Here is a 23929-nt window from a genome sequence, read left to right on the forward strand (position 1 = left end):
GATGGGACTAAAGATAATCTCAGTGGCGCTGAAGACCACCATGGCAGAGCAGATGACCACCACAGCCTGGCAGACAGGACTGAATATCCCCACAGAGGAGCAGAAGACCACCACAGCAGGGCAGACAAGACTGAAGATCCCCATGGTGGAGCAGAAGTACACCACAGCAGGGCACACAAGACTGAATATCCCCACAACACAGCAGAACACCACCACAGCAGAGTAGATGGGGCTGAAAATCCCTGAGCAGAAGAGATGAGCCACAAGACACCCACAGCAGACTAGAAGACCATCAGGGCGAAGCAGACAGAGCTGGTTACCACCACTGCATAGCTGGTGAGGCCGAAGACCACCAAAGTGTACCTGAAGACCAGCACGGTGGAGCAGGCAGAGCTGGTGATCACAACGATGGAGCTGGTGGGGTTCAAAGACCACAACGTTGGAGCTGAAGATCTCCAGGGCAGATTTGCTGGAACTGGAGACCACCATGGCTGATCAGGTGAAACTGGAACACAGAGCACAGTGAGGTAAAGGTTGACCTCAGGGGCCATGACAAAACAGGCAGGGAGTTCAAGGGTGACCTCCCTGGTCATAACGGGACAGGCAAGATGTTCCAGGTTGACCTCTGTAATCATCTGAGGGCAGGCAGGAAGTTGATGAATGACCTCTATGGTCATGTCTTGGCAGACAGGAAACTTGGGGACAACCTCTGTGGTCACATCAGGATAGGCAGTGAGTATTGGAGTGACCAATGTAGTTATATCAGGGCAAACAGAAAGTTTCATGAGCAGATGCCGGCACTAGATCAGGTGCCACAGCCTCTGCAGAAATATATGCAACCCAGACATACAGGTGGAAGGACCTCTGGGACCTCTAGATTAGATGCCACTACAGAGATGTCAGCTGCTCACACAGATATCAGCGGTGTGTCCACCAAACTGGAAGCAAGTCTCAAACACCTTGGGACTGCCTTGGTAGCTTCAGGTCCAATGTTCATGATGGCAAGGACTCTGGTGTGGCGTCCATGATGGCTGAAGACTATGGCATGGCAGCCTTGAAAGCTGGAGACTCTGGTATGCTGGTCATTATGGCTGCCGGCTCTGGCATGGTGGGCATGACAGATGGAGGCTCTGGTGTGGTGGCCATGATGGCTGGAGGCTCTGGTCTTGGGACCACTGGACTGGAAAGTGCTGTAAGCACTGGACTAGACACCATCAGAACCAGAACTTTTGTTAAGGGAACATAGTGAGCATTGATGCTCCCAGGTTTTCACTGTACATTGTGGGACCTTTTACAGAGCGAAAGTATCAGTGCACTGGAAGAATTCTGCGATTGAGACAGCCTTAAAATTGCAGACTCTCTGATCAGTGCCCTGATTACTGAACTAGGGAGCTGATTGAGACACACCTAGGATGTATATAGGTGTAACGGGTGCATGAAGATGATATGAGGGGAAAATCTAAATGCACATAGTTTTTTAAACAAAAGACAAAGTCACAGATCCATTCCAAATCTTGAGCAGGCAAATAATCCAGACAAGAGTAACACAGTAAAATAATCCAAATCACACAGAGAAAACAAGAACACCCACTGCAAACCACATAAACCCATAAAACCTGACTGAAAAGCAAGTAGATACTGAACAACAGCTGTAACTAATGTAGGTGACCATGATGTATATATGAGAACACATTGAGAAATGGAAAGTAATCAGGAAAGCAACACATACACAATGGAAACTTAGAATGCATTTCAACATGAAAGTCCTTTAACAAGACAAAACAAAAGACACAGATTGTGACAATAGGCGAGGATTAACAAGGTAAAATGATCAACAGCTGAAAACAGTCAGGCATAATGAGTCCGGGCAATGGGTTCTGGGAAATGCAGTTCATGATAGAGTGGCAATGGACTAGGGAGGAGTGCCCTTTGGTTGAAATCCAGGGCGTTTTGTGATGTTATTTATTTTACCTTGTAGGCTAAATGATTGTAACTTAACAGACAAAAGCTGTCCAGCTCTGTCTATAGTACTTGGATCAGATACCAATCTGAAAGAGCTGAACATAAACAACAATAATCTGCAGGATTCAGGAGTGAAGCTGCTCTGCACTGGACTGAATAGTGTAAACTGCAAATTGGAGATACTGAGGTAAGTCATGTAACAATCCTAGAGATTCTCAGGTGAGTTGATGTCTAAATTATTAAAGGTCTCTGGCTCTTTTGTGTTCACTTTTAAGTGTTTTGCAATTTAATAGTACAAGTAACAAAATATAATTCACATTATGGATTAATAATGTTAAGGTAATTTCTAAATTAATTTGTAGAATGTTACATTTAAATTTTTGTTCTAGTCTATTTGTGTGACTATTTTTGTTCTAGTCTTTCAAACTGCAGTATTACTGAAGAAGGTTATAAAGCCTTGGCTTCAGCTCTGAGATCAAACCCTTCACACCTGATAGAGTTGGATGTCACAGAAAATGATCCAGGACAATCAGGAGTGAAGCTGCTTAATGATTTACTACAGGATCCAAACTGTCAACTGAAGACACTGAGGTAAGATGTCATGAAATAATACAAAATAAATGATATGCAGGTTAATTATTTAAAGAAATATTATTTCACTGTTGCATTAAAGTAAAATTTGTCACAGCTTTTTTATACAATGCTGTTTTTCACCAAGTTTGGTTAAGAACTGAATTGAGTTCTGCTTCATTCTTCTCTTCTGCAGGTTTTTGGGTCCTGCTGCGAATGAAGCATGTCAGTATGTGAATAGAGTTGTGGGTAAAAACCCATTATTTCTGAGAGAGCTGAATTTGAGTGGATGTAATCTAGGGGACTCAAACATGAAACAGCTTGTTCCTCTACTGCAGGATAAACACTGTACACTTAACACACTGATGTGAGTATTTGACTTTAATTGATACTAATATTATTGAGTGGGAATAAACTAGAAATCTCAGGAATAGTGAAGATCTGTTTTCTGTTGGAAAATCCACAATGCAGACTGGAAAACTGAAGTGTATAATTGCAATCATGTACATTTCTACATGTCAATATGCATTTGTAAATGTCTATTTTAAGTAATGCCATTAAAGGTGCTCTATGGATTCATTGTAAAGAATGAACAAAAATCAGTTATTAACGGAAGCCCTAACGGCCATGGATTATTATTTTTTCTATCTTGTTATGTCGTGATCACGACTTATTTTCTCGTGATTTCGAGATAGCAAAAGTTGTTTTGTCGTGATCACGACTTAATCTCTGCTCTAAATTACACAAATGTGCCAACAGGTGGCAGTATATTACCAAATATAACTGATGACGTGCTGTAAATGTCCACTTTACTGTATTAGTTCATATTGGCTCAGATTGTACGGGTTTCGGACAGAGAGAGTTTTCGTGATCGCTTTATTTTGTGCAGTATTGTGTGCGTTAAGCGATTAACTTAACTGTTAAATGACTGATTATAATTATTTTGCTGACTAGTTGCATGACTCACCCACAGTTTTATGACTGCAATAGTTCAGTGTGATACTAAACTTATTGCTTATTAAAACTAGGGCTGGGCGATATATCGCATGCGATTCTCACGCGCATTTCGTCAGTAAAGCCGGTTCCCTGATTACCGCTAAGCCACGCAAAATCGCGTTCAGTATCGAAGATGAATCGACTTCGATAATGAACCCGATTTTGCGTGGCTTGTCCGTGAACTACGGCTCTGTCTATTAAAAGGAGCTCCATTTGAAAGCAGGTGATGGCGATTTAGCGGTAATCAGGGAACCGGCTTTACTGACGAAATGCGCGTGAGAATCGCATGCGATATATCGCCCAGCCCTAATTAAAACTAATTTTGATGTCACTGTATAGTATTCTGTTTGCACCTTATATCTTTAAGAAACTATTTTAATCATCGCAGTTTCAGTGTTCGTTTACCTCACTGTCATTCAATGTATATTCATGTAATTTAATTCAGTGATAGTGTGTAACCTATTGTATTTTCTACATTTCGTTGTAGGAAACAACACACATACACATAAACACGCTTCTCAAACAGCATCCCAAGATTGTTTTAGCCTATATCAACTGGATTAAAGTTTTGTTATTTGGAAATCTGGAGTATTGCACCTCTTTTTAATGGATGAGGAGGAAGACAATTTAATGCACATGATAGCACAGCCTATCCTACATGACGAATAAAAATAACAAACACATTATGTAATATAATTTTGTTTCAAATGATTGAGGAAAATAAAGTGGGTTTAATCTAAAAGTTTTTAGAATTATAGAATAATCTGGCATCTTTCTGAAAGCACTCTGCCTGCACTTGAGATGTTGAATTCTCAGTTGATTATTAAACATGTTAATTACACAAACAAAATGTTAAGCGTACATTTATTTAACAGTGATTGATTAGCCTATATGTATTTATTTATTGTAAACTTTATTATTAAGTGAAGTAAACATTTAAACATTTAGCTGAAATATCCACAAGATACAAGAGCGCATGATTTATCCGTCGATCAGATGCATATGAAAGTTGTGTTTGTTACTATAGCAACAGTAGAATCCAGGTACAGTGTGTTTCAGAATCAATCATTGTAAAAAGAACTTTTATGTCATGATCATGACAAAACAACTTTTGTTATCTCGAGATCACAGGAAAATAAGTCGTGATCATGACAAAACAAGATAGAAAAAATAATAATCCATGGCCGTTTAGGGCTTCCATAGTTATTGAGTGAGTATTCAAATATGTAAGCAAGTATGTCAGATCTAAACTGTCTTCTTGCCTTACCTTGATTCACAAAAGTAATCCAATAATGATGATTTATAAATTGAGCTTTCAGGTTTTACAGGAAATGTCAATTTGACATTTTTCATTTTTAGCATGGATATGTCTCAGATTATATACATCTTGTGTGCATACTGAGGTCCCTGGAGTGTTTGCATCTTGTTTTAACAATAGTTGCTTAGAATTGTATCTAGTCATCTAGCTGACTGCTTGATATAAACACCACTGGTAATGCTAGAGATACACTGGCTGTCATCTTTCTCTCTTCTGACCAATGTAATCAGTATCTTACTATTTTTTTTACTCTTTTGAAATATTATATAAAATCTGTCATAGATTGTTTTGCCTCTTGCTATTTGGGGTAAATGAAAACACAAAAATTGCATTTGTTTTAGTTTCCGTTCACCACTATAAAACCAATTATGATGGTTTTTGCTTCTGAGAAGCCCGGAAATGTGAAAAGGCAAAAGGCCAAAGTCCTGTGGTGCAGCTTTTTTTTTTTTTTTTTTTTTTTAAGCAGCATAGAACTTGTACTTGTAATGACATCTTATTTCAGACTTTCAGACTGCTGTATCACTGAAGAAGGTTATAAAGCTCTCGCTTCAGCTGTGAGATCAAACCCTTCACACCTGATAGAGCTGGATCTCACAGGAAATTATCCTGGACAAACAGGAGTGAAGGAGCTCAATGATTTACTACAGGATGTACACTATAAACTAAAGACCATCAGGTGATAAAACCTTGAAATATTTAAAACTGAATGAGTGATGTGAAATCAGCTGTATGAAAATAGATAGAGGGGTCAAATGGACCAGTGTGGAATATGAATGACATGAACTGGAATGAAATTCCAATTCAGAGAAATTCAACAGGCACACAACTGAATATGTGACAAAAAAAATTATGTAAAAACATGAATTATCTTATCTACTTCCTTTAGGTTTCTGAAAAACCCTGCTGCACAGGAAGCGTGTGAGTATCTCACAAAAGTTTTGGGTAAAAGTCCATTGCTACTGACAGAACTGGATCTGAGTGAAGATAAATTAGGAGGCCTGGATGGGGAGAAGCTCTCTGCTCTTTTGAAGGACTCTCATAGCAAACTGGAGAAAATTAAGTCAGTGAACATAAGTTATAAATGTTCTGTTTCTTCATTATAAATGACTATATAATTATAAAGTCATATGTATGAGCAGATATGAAAGCCTGTTGATCTGATGTGTGTTGAATATATGGTGAATAATAAATAATGCTGTTATTGTTTAGGATGAATAATTGTGAGCTTACAGAGAAAAGCTCTTCAGTTCTAGCTACTGTTCTCTCCACCAAAACCATCCTGAAAGAGATTAACCTAAACAACAGCCGTCTGCTGGACTCAGGAGTCAAAGAGATCTGTGAAGGACTGAAGAATCCTGTGTGTGAGCTGAAGATACTGAAGTGAGTACATTTCATCATCAGCTGCACTGAACAAAGAATATGAGCAGTGAGATGAATATTGCAACATTGGCTGATGATGGGAATGATATATATTGTTGAATCTGTCCACTGTCCAGAAGCAGAAGAAAATGTAAGATTACCGGTTTTCTAACAAAAATGAAAACTTAAAGAATATTTGTTAACTGTACTAAAATTAAAGGGGTCATGACATAAGAAATCAAATTTTCATTGGTCTTTTGGCATAGAAGAGGTTTTTGTATCATTATTACATCCTGCAAGTTCCATAACTTAAAACGTCCTCATCATCAATAAAAGATTGTTTATATAATCAAGTTGTAAAAAAAGCTTTGTTTGGAACAGAGGTGGCATGTGACATCACAAGGGCACAATCATTTGCATACGACTGCCTCTGGAGCAAGACAACAACACCTACTTTTACATCATCGCATCATTGCCCCCGCCACTGATGTTCAGTCGATGAGTTGTTTACGATAGAATTGTGATAATACCAAGATTGCAATGCCACGCAGATGTTGTGCTGTTCCTGGCTGTGGAAAAACAAAACTTTTGCCTAAGCTACCAAATAATCCCGATGTCACAGAAAAAATGATACAGTTTATTTTTAAAGAACGTCCTAGTCACGTGAGTGCTGACTTGCGTGTTTGTACTCTACATTTTACCAACAACTGTTTTGAAAACAAGTCACAATACGATACTGGCTTTGCACAAAAACTTTTGCTCAAAGACCAGGAATCAACTGTTCTGGAGTCAGCAAGGACTCCGCAAACTGTAAATAACGCATTTCATTTTTAAATCAGTAATGACAGTTAAATTTATATTGAATAATTCTTGTATTTTTACTTCAAAGAGCACTCTCTTTATAATGGCTGAAGCTGTTGATCATGCAGCGCAAGTTTATCTTTCCAAAACTCCTGTTATAGTGATGCTCTTACACTACACTATTAATCTCTCACAGTTTTTAAATCATGTTTGCATTGTTAGTTATGGTGAAAGCATTTCTTTAGAGTTTGTTAATCTCGACAACTGTAATAGTAAAAATGTGGTAAAATTATTCAAAAGGATTCCACATGTAATACTTCAATTGCAAATATGTCAGCCAATCACATCAGAGTGGGTATGTTTACATAGAAGTCTCACAGCAGACACCCCTTCAAGTATTCAGTAGTGTGATAGTATAATATTTTGTGCAGTAATGAATGAATTTGAACCACAATGTTAGTTTGAATTCTTATTTTTATTCTTTGTAGACTTTCAGACTGCAGTATCACTGAAGAAGGTTATAAAGCTCTGGCTTCAGCTTTGAGATCAAACCCTTCACACCTGATAGAGCTGGATCTCAAAGGAAATGATCCTGGAGAATCAGGAGTGAAGGAGCTCAGTGATTTAATACATGATCCAAATTGTCAACTGAAGACACTGAGGTGAGTGTTTTTTAAAATAATGTTCAATAGTCTTAAACCAATTTTAGCTGAAAATGTGAAAGATGTTTATAAACGCTTTGCACTTATCAACAACCCATTCACAAGCTTGTGAAAATAAAATATATCAGGTAATGTTAATGTACACTAAAAAATGCTGGGTTATTTTTTAACCCAAATGCTGGGTTCAGTCTGCTGGATAATTTTAATGGGTTATTTTTATAATTTTAACCATGTGCTGGGTCACTCTGAAAATGCTGGGTTATTTTTTTTTTAACCCAAATGCTGGGTTCAGCCTGCTGGGTAATTTTATTGGGTTATTTTTCATATTTTTACCCAGGTGCTGGGTAGTTTGGGGTGCCCTCTCACTCCAACCCAGCGCTGGGTAGTAGATGTAACCTAATGCTGTGTAGTCTGTGTGAAACCGGTTAAAACTGGAACTTAATGGTCATTTTGTTTTCTGTTCTGAGAGAAAACTTCCTGAGGAGAAATTCCTGAATGAAATTAAGGTTTGTATTACATTGTATTCCTATTAAATTATTACTATATAAAGAGGAAAACGGTCGTAGTCTCACATTTTATCTTTTTTGTTTACATGACTGTTACAGTATGCTGGTGTAGAGATGAGGCAGATATGGATTTCCACAATCAAGCAAGTATATTTAATAAACAAAAGGCAAGGAGCACCAAACATACACACTATACAACATTCAGAACGGACCAGGAGTGAAAGGAGTGAGTGCAATATAAAGGGAGTGCTAATAATGGAGTCCAGGTGCAGGTGATCTGTGATGATGGGGAGATGACGAGGGAAGTGAGTGCAGGTGATAAACAGGAGGATCATGGGAAATGGAGTCCAGGGGAACAAGGGATCTGTAACAGTATCTCCCCCTCCCGGTAGGCGCGTCCTCGCGCCGTAGATGGAACAACCGGGAGGGGGGTGGGCGCCCTGGAGACCTCAAGCCGGTGCAGGGGGAGGAGCAAACTGGAGAGGAGGTCTCCAGGGCAGGTCCAAGAACCATGGCGGGTCAGGAGCCGAAGGCAGCCATGGCGGGTCAGGAGCCGAAGGTAGCCATGGCGGGTCAGGAGCCGAAGGCAGCCATGGCGGGTCAGGAGCCGAAGGCAGCCATGGCGGGTCAGGGGCCGAAGGCAGCCATGGCGGGTCAGGGGCCGAAGCCTTCGAGCCGTTGAGCCCAGGCGGCGCTGAAGGACCGGCGGGAGATGGCGGAACCAGCGGCTCCGCCGACCGAAGTGCAGCCGGGGCTTATCCTATATCTGTAGAGATTTTAGAGTGTAGTTTTATTATTTAAAATTCAAAACCAATATCAAATTGAATGTCCCAGCACTGATTAAAAAAACAACCCAGCAAATAGATTAATGTATAAAACCCAGCAAACTGGGTAAAAATAACTCAGCATGTGTTCTGTTCATATTTACCCAGCGCTGGGTTGCCAAATAACCTAAATTGGGATGTTTTTAACCCAGCATTTTTTAGAGTGTACAACCTGAATTCCGGATATGTTGGGATGTTTTTAAATTTGAATAAAATTAAAACTAAAAGACTTTTAAATCACATGAGCCAATATTTTATTCACAATAGAACATAGATAAGATAACAAATATTTAAACAGAGAAATTTTAGACTTTTATCCACTAAATGAGCTCATTTCAAATATGATGCCTGCTACAGGTCTCAAAAAAGTTGGCATGGGGGCAACAAATGGCTGAAAAAGCAAGACATTTTGAAAATATTCAGCTGGGAGAACATCTAGCAACTAATTAAGTTGATATCAGGTCTGTAACATGATTAGCTATAAAAGGGATGTCTTAGAGAGGCAGAGTCTCTCAGAACTATGAACAATATTCAGTGTTCTTCAACGTCAAATTGCAAAGGCTTTGCAAATCTCATCAATTACAGTGCATAACATCATCAAAAGATTAAGAGAAACTAGAAAAATCTCTGTGCGTAAGGGACAAGGCCAAAGACCTTTAGTGGATCCCTGCTCTCTTCGGGCCCTCAGACGACACTGCATCTCTCATCAGCATGATTGTGTCAATGACATTACTAAATGGGCCCAGGAATACTTCCAGAAACTATGTCGGTAAACACAATCCACCATGCCCTCTGCTGATGCCAACTAAAGCTCTATCTTGCAAAAAGGAAGCCATATGTGAAAATGGTCCAGAAGTGCCAAGGCTCATTTTTAAATGAACTGTTTCAAAGTGGAAAAGTGTTCTATGGTCATACGAGTACAAATTTGACATTCTTGTTGGAAATCACGGAAGCCATGTCCTCTGGGCTAAAGAGGAGGGAGACCTTCCAGAGTGTTATCAGCGTTAAGTTCAAAAGCCAGCATCTCTGATGGTATGGGGGTGCCTAAGTCCATATGTTATGGGCAGCTTGCATGTTTTGGAAGGCACTATGAATGCTGAAAGGTATATAAAGGTTTTAGAGCAACATATGCTCTCCTCCAGATGACGTCTATTTCAGGGAAGGCCTTGTGTATTTCAGCAGGACAATGCAAAACCAGATACTGCAGCTATTACAACAACATGGCTTTGTCGTAGAAGAGTCTGGGTGCTGAATTGGCCTGCCTGCAGTCCAGATCTTTCACCTATAGAAATACGTCAAAAACGACCACAAACTCTTCAGCAGCTGGAAACCTACATCAGGCAAGAATGGGGCCAAATTTTAACATCAAAACTCCAGGAATTCATAACCTCAATGCCCAGACATCTTAACACTGTTTTGAAAAGAAGAGGAGATGCTACACCATAGTAAACATGCCCCTTTCCCAACATTTTGAGACCTGGAGCAGTCATCAAATTTGAAATTAGCTCATTTTGTGCAAAAAATTTTAAAATTTCTCAATTTAAACATTTATGTTATCTATGTTCTGTTGTGAATAATATATTGGCTCATGTGATTTGAAAGTCTTTTATTTTTCATTTTAAGCTAATTTAAAAAATGTCCCAACATTTCCAGAATTCGGTTTCAATTTCCTTTTTCTCTAGGTTTTTGGGTCCTGCTGCTGATGAAGCCTATCAGTATGTGAGAGAAATTGTGGGTAAAAACTCACTACTTCTCAGAGAGCTGAATCTGAGTGAACATGAACTAGGAGACACACAATTGAATCGGATGGCTGCTCTACTGCAGGATAAACACTGTAAACTTAACACACTGATGTAAGTATTTTGTTTATTTCTTGTTATACATTTAAAGTAGCTTAAGTAACCTAAACACATTAATCCTCTGTAACCAACTTAAAGGGTTAGTTCACCCAAAAATGAAATTTCTGTCATTAAGTACTCAAAACAAAAATAATGACTTTATTAAAAAAAATATTCTCTACCCTCACAGACTCGAATGCCGTTGATGCAGCGAACACAGTTCAGTGCTTCTGTGTTATGTCTGAATGCCAGCTTAGTATTGGCTGAGGCTGTTCACATGTTTGACAGTGTAGAGGAGAATTTGTTGAATAAAGTTGTTATTTTTGTTTTGTTTTTGCACACAAAAAGTATTCTTGTCACTTCATAACATTAAGGTTGAACCACTGTAGTCATGTTCACTATTTTAATAATGTCTTTAGTACTTTCCTGGACTTTGAATGGCGGTAATTACGTTGCTTTCTATTGGGGATAAAAACCTCTTGGATTTAATTATCTTAATTTGTGTTTCGAAGATGAACAAAGGTCTTGTGGTGCAAGTACTTTAATATTTGCATCCAAGTCATTGTGCTTATAATTTCCCTCTCTCATGTTCATCATTTTAGACTTTGTAATTGTGGTCTAACAGAGGAAAGCTGTTCAGCTCTTGCTACAGTCCTGAGATCAAACTCCAGTCTGAAAGAGCTTGACATGAGCAACAATAATCTGCTGGATTCAGGAGTGAAAAAACTCCAGAACGGCTTAGAAAATACAAACTGCACACTGGAGAAACTCAGGTGAATTGAATGAACTGTTGTTTTGTAGTGATTTAGAGTCTTATATATTTATATTAATATTGATATTTAGTATTAATGTGAGGGCTTAAAAACAACAACAAAAAATCAGTCGGTTCACTCCAGCAGAATCAATATTTTAATGTTTCTGTTCCTGCATTCTTTCTGTATTATTAACGTTCTGAAACACTGGTTAATAACGTTTAACCTTTTTTTGCCTACTTTATAATGATAATAATAATATGTACATTTTCTCTATTCAAAAACAATGCAAGTCTTGCCGTTTTAGCCAATACAATAATCTTTTATAACAAGATTCTGTCCAAATGTAAACCTATTAAACGAAAGGAAAAACTATCAATGGTTTTTAAATTAAAGTGTATTTTCAAGATATTTTAAAATGTTTGCTGCATGGTTAAAAATATGCTACTCATGAGAGGAAAAAAGATAAGTCTTGTATACAACACATTTTACATTCAGAAATAATGTAAATTACCAGAAATAATTGCTTTGTTTATAATGTTTTATAAAATAAAAACATAAATTATGAACAAAACTGCCGTATTTTACTTTCCATTATGCACTCCACAACAAAAGTTAACAGTAGGCCTTTTCAGGCTATATAAATATCAAGCCAAACCGAATTTTAAAAATTCTCTTTTCTTTAACGCCATTCTGTTCTATTGCCTTGAACTTCTTTATAGTATTCAGTAGTGTGATAGCATAATATTTTGTGCAGTAATGAATGGCCTTGTGAAAAAAAAGTATACTACGTATACTTGCAGCAAGACTAATTATTAGTATATTTCAAGTGTGTTAATGATTAGTTCATTTAAAGTGTGCTATTTTGAAACAACTAATTTTGTACTAAGTATATTTAAGTTAAAATTAAGTAGTATTAAAATACAACTTTAAGTATATTTAGTATACTTATGTGTGCTAAATTGGAACAACTTCAAGTATACTTAGTACACTTTAAGTGTATGTCTGTGTAGGGACTAATTACATGCTTGATTAGTGATATTAAAGTGTACTTAATTTGTGTTATAAGTATGCTTTATTTGTGTTAAAAGTATATTTTTTGTTATAATATACGTTGTATTATAAGTATACTTTATTTCTGTTTATTCTGTTTATTTCTATTTCTGCTTTTATTTGTGTTATAAGTATAGTTTATTTCTGTTATGAGTATACTTTGTGTTATAAGTACACTTTATTTGTGATTTAAGTACATTGCAAAATAATTGAAGTGTCTTCAGAAAACACAAGCAATATACACTGAATATATTATTTTGCAGGTAATAGTATATACTGTATGCTCAGTACCTTTGGCTTATTCCAAATATTAAACATTACACACTTTGCAGTCAATAACAATACACTTTGTTATTACTTATACTTTGTATAATATAGTCAACATTTGAAGCGGATCAAAACCTTTAATCAAAGTTGTCCTAACTTTTTTGATCCACTTCAAATGTTGACTACTGTACTTTGAATTACATAATCTCACACAATACAGTTGTGCTACTATTTATATACAGTTGAACACATTTTCCCAAAGTTGAATGCATTTGTTTTCAAGGCCATTAAAATAAATAAAATGTAACAACATCACTAATGACGAGACATATTTCATTGACAAATCCAATAGTTTTTATTTAAACTTAGATTCAGCAAAACTTACCATGTTTTTCATTAAAGAAAAAAAAAATTGGACCATGGTGACCCTCTATACACAAATACAAATTACACATTATATTCCATTTTCTGATGAGCTTCTCATTGTGTCTGATGGCACAATGATGACCGCAGAGACTCGTGAAGAACAGCATCTGTTGACAGAATATAGCAAAGATATAAGACAGCATGTTCAACTCTTTATTCACGTTTACAATAGTCTGTCTAAATCCTACATTGAACCAATACTATTTTTGAACAGTAAATGAGGATTAGCAGCAGGGAATTGTATCAGAATGGCATGTCAATATTGTTTTCGGTACATAGTCAAGCATAAAACACTTTATGAATTAATATCGTACAGAATACGGGCCGATTTGACCAATCATATGAATGTTTTGGTGCTGCATACAAACATGTGCCATAAACCATCACACAAAAACTCAAAAAGGAGATATCAAGCCGAAATATCGCTCTCCGTTTGTTAAAGAAAATAAAATAAAGTTTGTTAACTGGTAGACTACAACTACTTGGGTAAAGTTGGTTTTATATTCGCACATTCGGATTTCTGATAAATAAATGTGCAATAAATTAATGTTTGCGAATTTTAAGCAGCGACATGATATTGACAACCAACGATTGTCAACTTACAACATTTTTCACAGTCGATCAAAATAGGCAAGTATTGTTTTAATGGCATATTTACTTGTGAATGTCCATTGAATGTCCAATGTAGTGTGATTAACAAGGCTATTGAATACGGATGTCCGAATGTGCGAATATAAAACCAACTTTACCAAAGTACTACAACTCACCTTCCAATAGCAGCACTTTTCTCCGGTTCTTTCAGGATTGCGTAGGCCATTAGATTAGCCGGTTGTCGTCGCCATGTCGGCTGCGATGTCACTTGATTGAACTGGTCAGAATCCCCAAGACTGAGCGATGTATTGTGTTTTCAGTGTTTTATTAAATAAATTATACATTGCGACATTATACTTCACCTGAGTGACTGAGCGAGGGGATTCAGACAACGACCGTTACGTCAGCAGCTCTGATTGGCTGAAGGCAGTGAGCAACAAAATCTGATTGGTCACAGACCAAGTTGAAGAGACATTTGAATTCCGATAAGTTTAACCACTCGACATATTTTTTCGCATTACTTGTGCTGCTGGTGCGTTGTTTAATATAGATTTGTGTGTACGATTGTAAAATGATTCTGCCAGTGTAAACTTAATAAACATTTACACATATTTGGAAATTGTATAGGCTACACTGCATATACTAAATGGGCTTGTAATGCATTCATACTGAAATAAATAGCACAAGTAATATAATGAACTCCAAGGATGAAGAAGTAAACTTAAAAAAATCTACTCAAATTTAACATTAGATATACTACAACTTCAGGATATTAAATAATGTATTTTTTAAATATACTTTCAGTGTATTGTTACAATGATCATTTTCAGCACACTGTTAAAATATACCTCAAATATATTTTTATAAAGTGCAAATAAATACACTTTTAAAAAATAAACTGAACTTACACTTTTTTTTAGAAAATATACTAAAGTACAATTATTTTAAAGTGTGTTAAAAGTTGCATTGTGAAAATATGATACTAATATACTTTTTATATATTTAATGATAGTACATTTTTTGTTAGTATATTTGCAGTGTACTATAGAAAAAGGGAATATATTTAAAATACAATAAAGTATACTTTTTTTGACTAGGGTGAAGTTGAACCACAATGTTAGTTTGAATTCTTATTTTTATTCTTTGTAGACTTTCAGACTGCAGTATCACTGAAGAAGGTTATAAAGCTCTGGCTTCAGCTCTGAGATCAAACCCTTCACACCTGATAGAGCTGGATCTCAAAGGAAATGATCCTGGACAATCAGGGGTGAAGCAGCTCAATGATTTACTACAGGATCCAAACTGTCAACTGAAGACACTGAGGTGAGTGTTTTTAAATTAAATAATGTTCAATAATCTTAAACCAGTTTTTTTTTATTATTAATTAAAGTGCAATAGTTTTGAAACAGTTTTAGCTGAAATAGTATTAAACTCCAAAAAGTATTTGACAAGCTTGTGAAAAAAGTCATTATATGGCAGAGAATGTCCATATACTTTTTCTGTCTCCAGGTTTTTGAGTCCTGATGCAGATGAAGCCTGTCAGTATGTAAGAGGAATTGTGGGTAAAAACCTGTTACTCCTCAGAGAGCTGAATTTGAGTGAACATAAATTAGGAGATTCAAATCTTAATAAACTTGCTGTTCTACTGCTGGATAAACACTGTAAACTCAACAGACTGATGTGAGTATTTTGTTCATTATTTACCGGACATCTAAAGTATCTTAAATAACTGAAGTGACCAAAACACAATAATCTTTAGTCATCACTGAATATTGGCATCAAGTACTTTGTGTTTGCAAATCCTCCCTCTCATGTTAATCATTTTAGGCTGAGTAATTGTGAGCTAACAGAGGAAAGCTGTTTGGCTCTTGCTACAGTCCTGAGATCAACCCCCAGTCTGAAAGAGCTTGACATCAGCAACAATAATCTGCAGGATTCAGGAGTGAAGAGACTCCAGGATGGATTAGAAAATACAAACTGCTCACTGGAGAAACTCATGTTAGTTTAATGAACCATTGTTTGGTTTTAATAATATTGTTGTCTTTTGTTTAAAGTTAAAATGACTGTTAAAAAAAAAAAGAAAAAAAAAGGAAAATGACAAGACACACTTCTGTCACCAGACCAGGCCTTCTTTGACCAGAATAGAGAATAAATTAAGTGTATTTGAGGTTTTATGATATAAAACATGTTCACTAATTAATTTTATAATAGATTTTGTTATTTTAAACCTCTTTTCTGTAGACTTTCAAATTGCAGTATTACTGAAGAAGGTTATAAAGCTCTGGCTTCAGCTCTGAGATCAAACCCTTCACACCTGATAGAGCTAGATCTCATAGGAAATGATCCTGGACAATCAGGAGTGAAGGAACTCAATGATTTACTACAGGATCCAAACTGTCAACTGAAGACACTGAGGTGAGTGTTTTTAAATTAAATAATGTTCAATAATCTTAAACCTGTTTTAGATTAAAGAGAATTAAACTGTCAAAAAAAAAAAGACTTTTACAAAAGCTTTAAACTGATCAAAAGGCCTTTCACAAGCTTGTGAAAATAAAATATATCAATGTATTTCCTGTTTCTCCAGGGTTTTGAGTCCTGCTGCAGATGAAGCCTTTCAATATGTGAGAAAAATAGTTAGTAAAAATCCGTTACTCCTGAGAGAGCTGAATCTGAGTGGATGTGATCTAGGAGACACAGGAGTGAATCAGGTCGTAGCTCTACTGCAGGATAAACACTGTCAACTCAACATACTGATGTGAGTTTAGTTTTTATTGCTATTTATATAGTTCTCATGAATCACTTAATAGTGGCATCAAGTAATTTGTGTTTGTAAATTCTCCTCCTATTTATCATTTTAGGCTGCGTGATTGTGGCCTAACAGAGGAAAGCTGTTCAGCTCTCGCTACAGTCCTGAGATCAAATTCCAGTCTGAAAGAGCTTGACATGAGCAACAATAATCTGCAGAATTCAGGAGTGAAGAAACTCCAAAATGGCTTACAAAATACTAACTGCACACTAGAAAAACTTAAGTGAGTGGTTTTAATAATATTGTTCTCTGTTGTTTAAAAGTTAAAATTAATATAGTAAACTAAGGAAAATGAAAAGACACACAGTAAATTCCCTAGTGTTAAATTAACACCGCTCTTTGTTCATATAGGAACCACCAGCAGGGTGTTAAAAGTAACACTGAAGCAATGTTAAGAGTTAATTAGATACTTAAGTGATTAATTAAGTGATGATTGCTTGATTATTGAAGACACCTGATGATAACAGGCAGAATCATTGAAGGAAAGAGAAACACAAGAACTACAGTTTACATCCAGCCACAGCCTTAGATGAAATCAACTGAAAATACATTTAATCTCTCTTATTACAAACAGACTTTATTTCTGTCATTCATCTACAGTTCATTTTGAGAATTAACAGGTTTAGATGATGATGTTTTATTGGAATTGTTTGGTCACCATTTTGGTGATCAGTGTTTCATTTAGTTGGGTAGTTTGACTCTTGACTATTTAGTCAGTTTGTGGTTTTTGTAACAGTGTTTATGGAAATAATTTGTTATGAAGCAGACCATAAACAAGAGCAAACTGAAAGAGCAAATCAGAAAACTGATTGTCTAGTCCCATCACTGTCTGAAAGTGTTTGTTTATTATTAAGTTATTTACCCAACAGTTCCTTGATGCCAAAGATCAGAAATTTTGATTTTTAAACACATTGTGGGGAAACAAAATTAGACACACCCACAGACATCAAGAACCAGCATGTTTCTCATCAATGGTGACATGCTTTATGCTGGTAGTCATGAGTTTTATACTATGATGGCTCACAGCATTGATGAGAAACATATGCTGATTCTTGATGTCTGTGTCTGAATGTTACACCATTTCTTACATTTTTTGTTTTCAATTTGTATTTCTTTTTGTCTTTTTTTATTTAAGACAATACTGACATCAAGAATCAGCATCTGGATCTCAATAATGGTGACATACTTCATGCTTCGATGCATGTTGGCCACCATAGTATAAAACTCATGACTCCCAACATGCATTGCTGCATGAAATATGTCACCATTGATGAGAAACATATTCTGATTCTTGATGTCTGTGGGTGTGTCTAATCTTTTTTCCCCACAATGTGTTTAAAAATTCACTATTTCTGCTCTGTAACTTGAAGGTTCTGTTGGTGCAAGTAACTTAACAATAAATAACAGATTTCAGTCAATTATGAAACTAGACAGTTTTCTTTTTGATGGTATAAACCATATTATCTGATTGCTCTTGTTTATGATCTCCCTAGTAACAATTTATGTTTACATAAACACTGTTACAAAGACCACAAACTTGCCCAAGTTGACCAACTAAAGGAAACACTGATCACCATGATGGCAATCAAACATTTTCGATAAACTTTAACATCTAAACCTGTTAATTCACAAAAAGAACTGTAGACAAATGACAGAAAGAAAATCAGCCTGATTGTAATAAGAGAAATGTAATGTATTTTCAGTTTATTTCATCTAAGGCTGTGGCTGGATGTCAGTTGTAGTTCTTGTGTTTCTCTTTCCTTCAGTGATTCTGCTCGTTATCATCAGGTGTCTTCAATAATCAAGCAATTCATCACTTAATTAACCACAAGTATCTAATTAACTTTAACACTGCTTCAGTGTTACTTTTAATTAATATCATTTTGTATGTCTCCCTTATCTATCACACCTGATTCAACTCATGTGCTCATTAGTAGAGACAGAAAGACCTGAAATGGGAGTGTCAGAAATAGGGAGACATAAAAAATGTGCAGGGCTAGGGGTCCTCCAGGACACGTTTGGGAACCACTGCACTAGTCATTCCCATTTGAACACAAAGCAGTGTTAATTTAACACTGGGGAATTTACTGTGCTTGCTTCTGTCACCAGGCTAGTCCTTCTCTGATCAGAAGATGAAATAAATGAAGTGTATTTGAGATTTTATGATATAAAACACATTCTCTAATACAAATTTTACTAGGTATTTCATTATTTCAAACCTGTTTTCTGTAGAATTTCAAACTGCAACATTACTGAAGAAGGGTATATGGCTCTGGCTTCAGCTCTGAGATCAAACCCTTCACACCTGATAGAGCTAGATCTCACAGGAAATGATCCTGGACAATCAGGGGTGAAGCAGCTCATTGATTTACTACAGGATCCAAACTGTCAACTGAAGACACTAAGGTAAGTTTTCTTAAGAGTGTAATAGTTTTAAAAGTGCAATAGTTTTAAAACAGTTTTAGCTGAAATATTATTAACCTGCCAAAAACTCTTTGACAAGCTTTTGAAATTAAATGGCAGGTAATGTCAAAGTACTTATCTCTCCAGGTTGTTGGGTCCTGATGCATATCAAGCCTGTCAGTATGTGAGAGGAATTGTAGGTAAAAACCCGATACTACTGAGGGAGCTGAATCTCAGTGAACGTGAAGTAGGAGACACAGGAGTGAATCAGCTCGCCGTTCTACTACAGGATAAACACTGTAATCCCAACACACTGACGTCAGTATTTTGTTAATTTTGTATTGGACATTTAAAGTATCTTAAATAATTAAAGTGACCAAAACATATTAATCCTCAGTAATCACTTAATATTGGCATCGAGAACTTTGTGTTTGTAAATTCTCTCTCATGTTTATCATTTTAGGCTGCGTAATTGTAATCTAACAGAGAAAAGCTGTTCAGTTCTCGCTACAGTCCTGAGATCAAACCCCAGTCTGAAAGAGCTTGACATGGGCAACAATAATCTGCAGGATTCAGGAGTGAAGAAACTCCAGAATGGATTAGAAAATACAAACTGCACACTGGAGAAACTCAGGTGAGTTTAATGAACCATTGTTTGGTTTTAATAATATTGTTTTCTTTTCTTCAAAGTTAAAATGACTGTAGTAAACTGAGGAAAATGAAAATGCATGCTTCTATTACCAGACCTTCTCTGACCAGAAGAGAGAATAAATGAAGGGTATTTGAGGTTTTACAATACACATTCACTGATATTAATTTTATAATTGATTTGGTTATTTCAAACTTCTTTTCTGTAGACTTCCAAACTGCAGTATTACTGAAGAAGGTTATAGAGCTCTGGCTTCAGCTCTGAGATCAAACCCTTCACACCTGATAGAGCTGGATCTCACAGGAAATGATCCTGGACAATCAGGAGTGAAGGAGCTTAATGATGTACTACAGTATCCAAACTGTCAACTGAAGACACTGAGGTGGGACATGATGAAATAATACAAAATAAATAACAACACTCCAACACTGCACATTTTGCATGTCTCCTTTGCCTGGCACACCCATTTCAGGTCTTGGAGTCTCTACTAATAAGCTGATAACTTGAATCAGGTGTGTTTGTTTAATGAGACATAAAAAATGTGCAGTGTTGGGGGGCCTCCAGGAATGTGGTTGGGAACCCCTGCCATAGAACACTTGCGTGCTTGTGGGTAAAGTGAGGTGTTTGTATCTTGAAGTTTCCTGATCGAATGGCTTATGATCATAAAGTTCAAAAATTACTGTGTTGTGTGTTGGTCTCTCTAGGTGGACTGACTTAATTGTGCATCTAGTGTTGCATCACTAACAAGAAGTTTAAGTAGTCTCACCCTACCATCAGTTCCTGGGAAACTTCTACCACTTTGGCTAGCTTCCACTGATATCATAATTTGAAAAATATCATATCATCATCTTGGCATTTCTCCTGTGCTTATTCCACTTACTTCTCTGCTGCAAACTCAACAGATATTGCTTTCTCCACCTGGTCCAAAACTCATTTGCCAGAAACTGACCTCTCTTTCATCTCTTCTTAAGATAGAGATCCTCCCTTACAAACTCTCCAGGAGGTGGTGCAATGATAGTGGACTTCATTGTTAGTGTATGATTCAGCATCAATGGTTCTGGACCCACAGGATCATTGGTGTGTACTGAGGTCAATGATCGAATATTCACTATCGCCATTACTTCATACATTCATACAAATTTCTTAAGGAAGAACTGTCCAGTTTAGACTAGTCTAGGATGGACACAAGTACACTATACTGTCCAGATCTGTGTCTCCCAGACACCACCAATGTGACTGGAAGCAGGTGGGGGTCATGACTAAGGTACAGCCTAACTCCTTCAAACATTCTTGGTCCATTCCCTTTATCAACTCCAGGAACTCTCCCTTTGCATTAAAAAAGTTGGTCCCTTGGTCCCTATGCAGTTGACATGAATTGACACATATAGCAATAAAACAATGCAATGTGTTAAGAAAGGCATCAGTGTTAACATGATCCTTTCTGGTGGCAGATCAGCCATCCTCTGCTCCTGGTTGCATTTCCTTAGCTTCTTACACTTAATGAATTTGTAGATGAGAGATGACACTTCACTACTGGATCCCAAAATCCAAATACCAATGGAGCAAATTTCATTGATGGTCATGCCATGACTTCGATGTTGCACCTTCTTCATGGAATGGTTTTATGCATAGACAAGGTACATGATGCCCTTTTGGAAGAATGGTTGGATGCTTGACATGAGGGTGAAGCATGAGGTCTCCATTAATCTCTTCCACCTTAGTATCCACCTTAGGGAGTTCTCTTTGACATAAGAATCTTGGACCAATAAACCTGTTAGATCCCATGAGTTCCTTTACAGTGAGCCCACAAGAGGCGTGGAAAGCTGGGTTTTGATCTGACACAACATATGTCCATTTACTAGGTTCAGAGCTTGTCCTGATCTGCTGAATTCATTGGCTACAAATACATGGAACTGTCTTGCATCAATGTTAATATAACCAAAGACAACCTTGGAGTAGGTCCAGTAGTATTCACGAATGCCATCTAATTCTAGTTCACTTTAGAGCAGATTACCAGTTTTTGTGCCGACCACTGCAGCTGAAAGCTCCAGGTTTGAGTTTGTAATTAGCTCTGTTGGGGCAACCCTAGCTTTACCCATAACAAGAGTGCAGTAGACTTCTCCAGACATGGTCATAGTTCTGGTATGAACATACTCCTTAAACAGACACACTGGCATCAGATAAATGTTGTAGCTCATATTGTTGAACATTCTTGAATGCTGATGGCACATAAGTGTGATATCTTTACTGAAGATACATTTGACCTTATGGAGGTCTCACAGTTAAGCTTCTCAGTGCGGCTAGAGGTCATCAGGAAGAGGTTCGTCCTAGCCTATCTTTTCTTGACACATTCTTTGTAGGTTTTTTTTTCCCTCAATTAGAATGGAGTGACAAATCCATGAGGATCAAATTCATTTCTATCATAATGAGCAGGATTACTGTTGAATCAATACAGACATCAGTAGAGTAAAACTAAACTCAGATCATGTTCCCTATTACTGGAGGAACAATCCAGCACTTGTTGTATTTTGCTACATAATGGTAGGAAGAGCCAGCATTAAAGAGCAACAAGCGACGTCACTATGGCCATCACAAGCTAGTTATCCCTTTGCTAACTTTTCTCATCTCCTGATTAAAAGCCAGAATGATCTTGAGACACTAATTCCACTGTCCATTTTTGAGAATCATGTTCTAGGGCCCTTTTGCTCTGTGGGACGTTTCTGTCTTCCTAAGTTTGAAGTAAGACTTTCTTTGAAATAATTGTGGTTTTTTTACATTGTTTTAAAATTGATTTATTTGTTTATTTAAATGTTCAATGTAAAACTGTTAAAAGTAACTAGAGTTTGTCATTACAAACAATGTTTGATAATCTTAACTTGTCTTGTAATGCAATGTACATTGAACTGAATCCTGCTTTAAATTCCCTTTTGCAGATTTTTGAGTCCTGCTGCAAATGAAGCTTGTCAGTATGTGGAGAGTGTTGTGGGTAAAAACCCATTACTCCTGAGAGAGTTGAATCTCAGTTTACATAAACTAGGAGATACACGAGTAAATCAGGTCGCTGCTCTGCTGCAGGATAATCACTGTAAACTCAACACACTCAAGTGAGTATCTTGCATCATTTCACAATCACATGTTACATGACTACTAGTAATGATACAGTAGTTGATAATTCTCATTTGAGTTAGAGCTCTTTTTTCTCAGCATCACACAAGCCAAAATAAAGTGAAGTATTAAAATGAAACAGAGGTATTTTATGGTTGTTCTGGTGCAACTTCACAAAATCAAAAAGGTGCATGGAAGTAAAAATATAACAGCCAATTAAAAAGTGTGTCTCCAAGCTTTAAACAGATGACTAAGACAGTTTGTTCCTGACTCAATAATTATTTCAATGACTATAGAGAGAGAATAATGGTTTACTTCCAGAGCTTAAAAAAACGCCTCAGTTAAATGATAGAGTAAAAACAACTGCACTGTGAACACACAGATGTTTTTCCTAGCTGAGTCACTAAATTAACTTTCACCTGGTAAAATACATTACTTAATAAATTGTTGTGATCGTTACTGTTAAATTAAATTTAAGTGCAAATACAGGGGTTGGACAAGATAATGTGAACACATGGGAAGTAGGCAATATTTTTCACATTATTTTATCATATCTTAGTGGTATTTGTAATCTACTTGTAGTGGTAATTTAAGTTGTTGTACAACATTGTAAATGTGAATTTAAAATGACAGATTACTGTCAGACATGACAAACAAATTCTCCAAAACCATAAATTGTCATCATAGATCTGACCTATTTTCTTTCTCTTTCTGTCTTCAGTCTGTGGAATTGCAGTATTACAGAGAAACAGTGTCTCATCCTGACTTCAGCTCTGAAATCAAACCGATCAGACCTGCAAGAGTTGGACCTTAGTATGAATAAAATAAGAAACACAGGAGTGAATCACTTATGTGACACACTAAAGGATTTACACTGTAAACTGGAGAGATTGAGGTCAGAAAAATTTACATATAAGAATCAAAATAATTTAAAATCACTATCAATATTTCCTGAGGAATGAGTTTGCATAGCATTTGTAAATAATTCACAGTAGTATTTTGCGATCTGGTGGAATCAAGATGATGATCACTCTATTCAGT

The 23929-nt window shown here is 36.6% G+C and overlaps 1 protein-coding gene across 4 annotated transcripts in view; it reads left to right on the forward strand.

Moving 5' to 3' along the window:
* The window catches only part of LOC125263538 (protein NLRC5-like), a 45823-nt gene that overhangs the window by 17671 nt on the left and 4223 nt on the right, over positions 1-23929 (forward strand). The window contains exons 9-29 of one of the 4 annotated variants that reach the window (XR_007183840.1): positions 1979-2149; positions 2380-2553; positions 2729-2899; positions 5349-5522; positions 5733-5906; positions 6056-6226; positions 7495-7668; positions 10681-10851; positions 11439-11609; positions 15075-15248; positions 15435-15605; positions 15753-15923; positions 16167-16340; positions 16510-16680; positions 16784-16954; positions 18964-19137; positions 19282-19452; positions 19598-19768; positions 19992-20165; positions 20488-22522; positions 22717-22851. Coding sequence is in view for 3 of the 4 variants with exons in the window: in XM_048182550.1 (XP_048038507.1) it covers positions 1979-2149; positions 2380-2553; positions 2729-2899; positions 5349-5522; positions 5733-5906; positions 6056-6226; positions 7495-7668; positions 10681-10851; positions 11439-11609; positions 15075-15248; positions 15435-15605; positions 15753-15923; positions 16167-16340; positions 16510-16680; positions 16784-16954; positions 18964-19137; positions 19282-19452; positions 19598-19768; positions 19992-20165; positions 22717-22887; positions 23610-23783 (3618 nt within the window). In the remaining variant the exon portion in view is untranslated. Of the gene's footprint in view, positions 1-1978; positions 2150-2379; positions 2554-2728; positions 2900-5348; positions 5523-5732; positions 5907-6055; positions 6227-7494; positions 7669-10680; positions 10852-11438; positions 11610-15074; positions 15249-15434; positions 15606-15752; positions 15924-16166; positions 16341-16509; positions 16681-16783; positions 16955-18963; positions 19138-19281; positions 19453-19597; positions 19769-19991; positions 20166-20487; positions 22888-23609; positions 23784-23929 lie in introns of those variants that run through there. The other 3 variants (XM_048182550.1, XM_048182552.1, XM_048182551.1) reach the window with 3 other exon arrangements.

Source organism: Megalobrama amblycephala, linkage group LG2, assembly GCF_018812025.1.
Source record: "Megalobrama amblycephala isolate DHTTF-2021 linkage group LG2, ASM1881202v1, whole genome shotgun sequence".
In the NCBI taxonomy this organism is placed as follows: Eukaryota; Metazoa; Chordata; class Actinopteri; order Cypriniformes; family Xenocyprididae; genus Megalobrama; species Megalobrama amblycephala.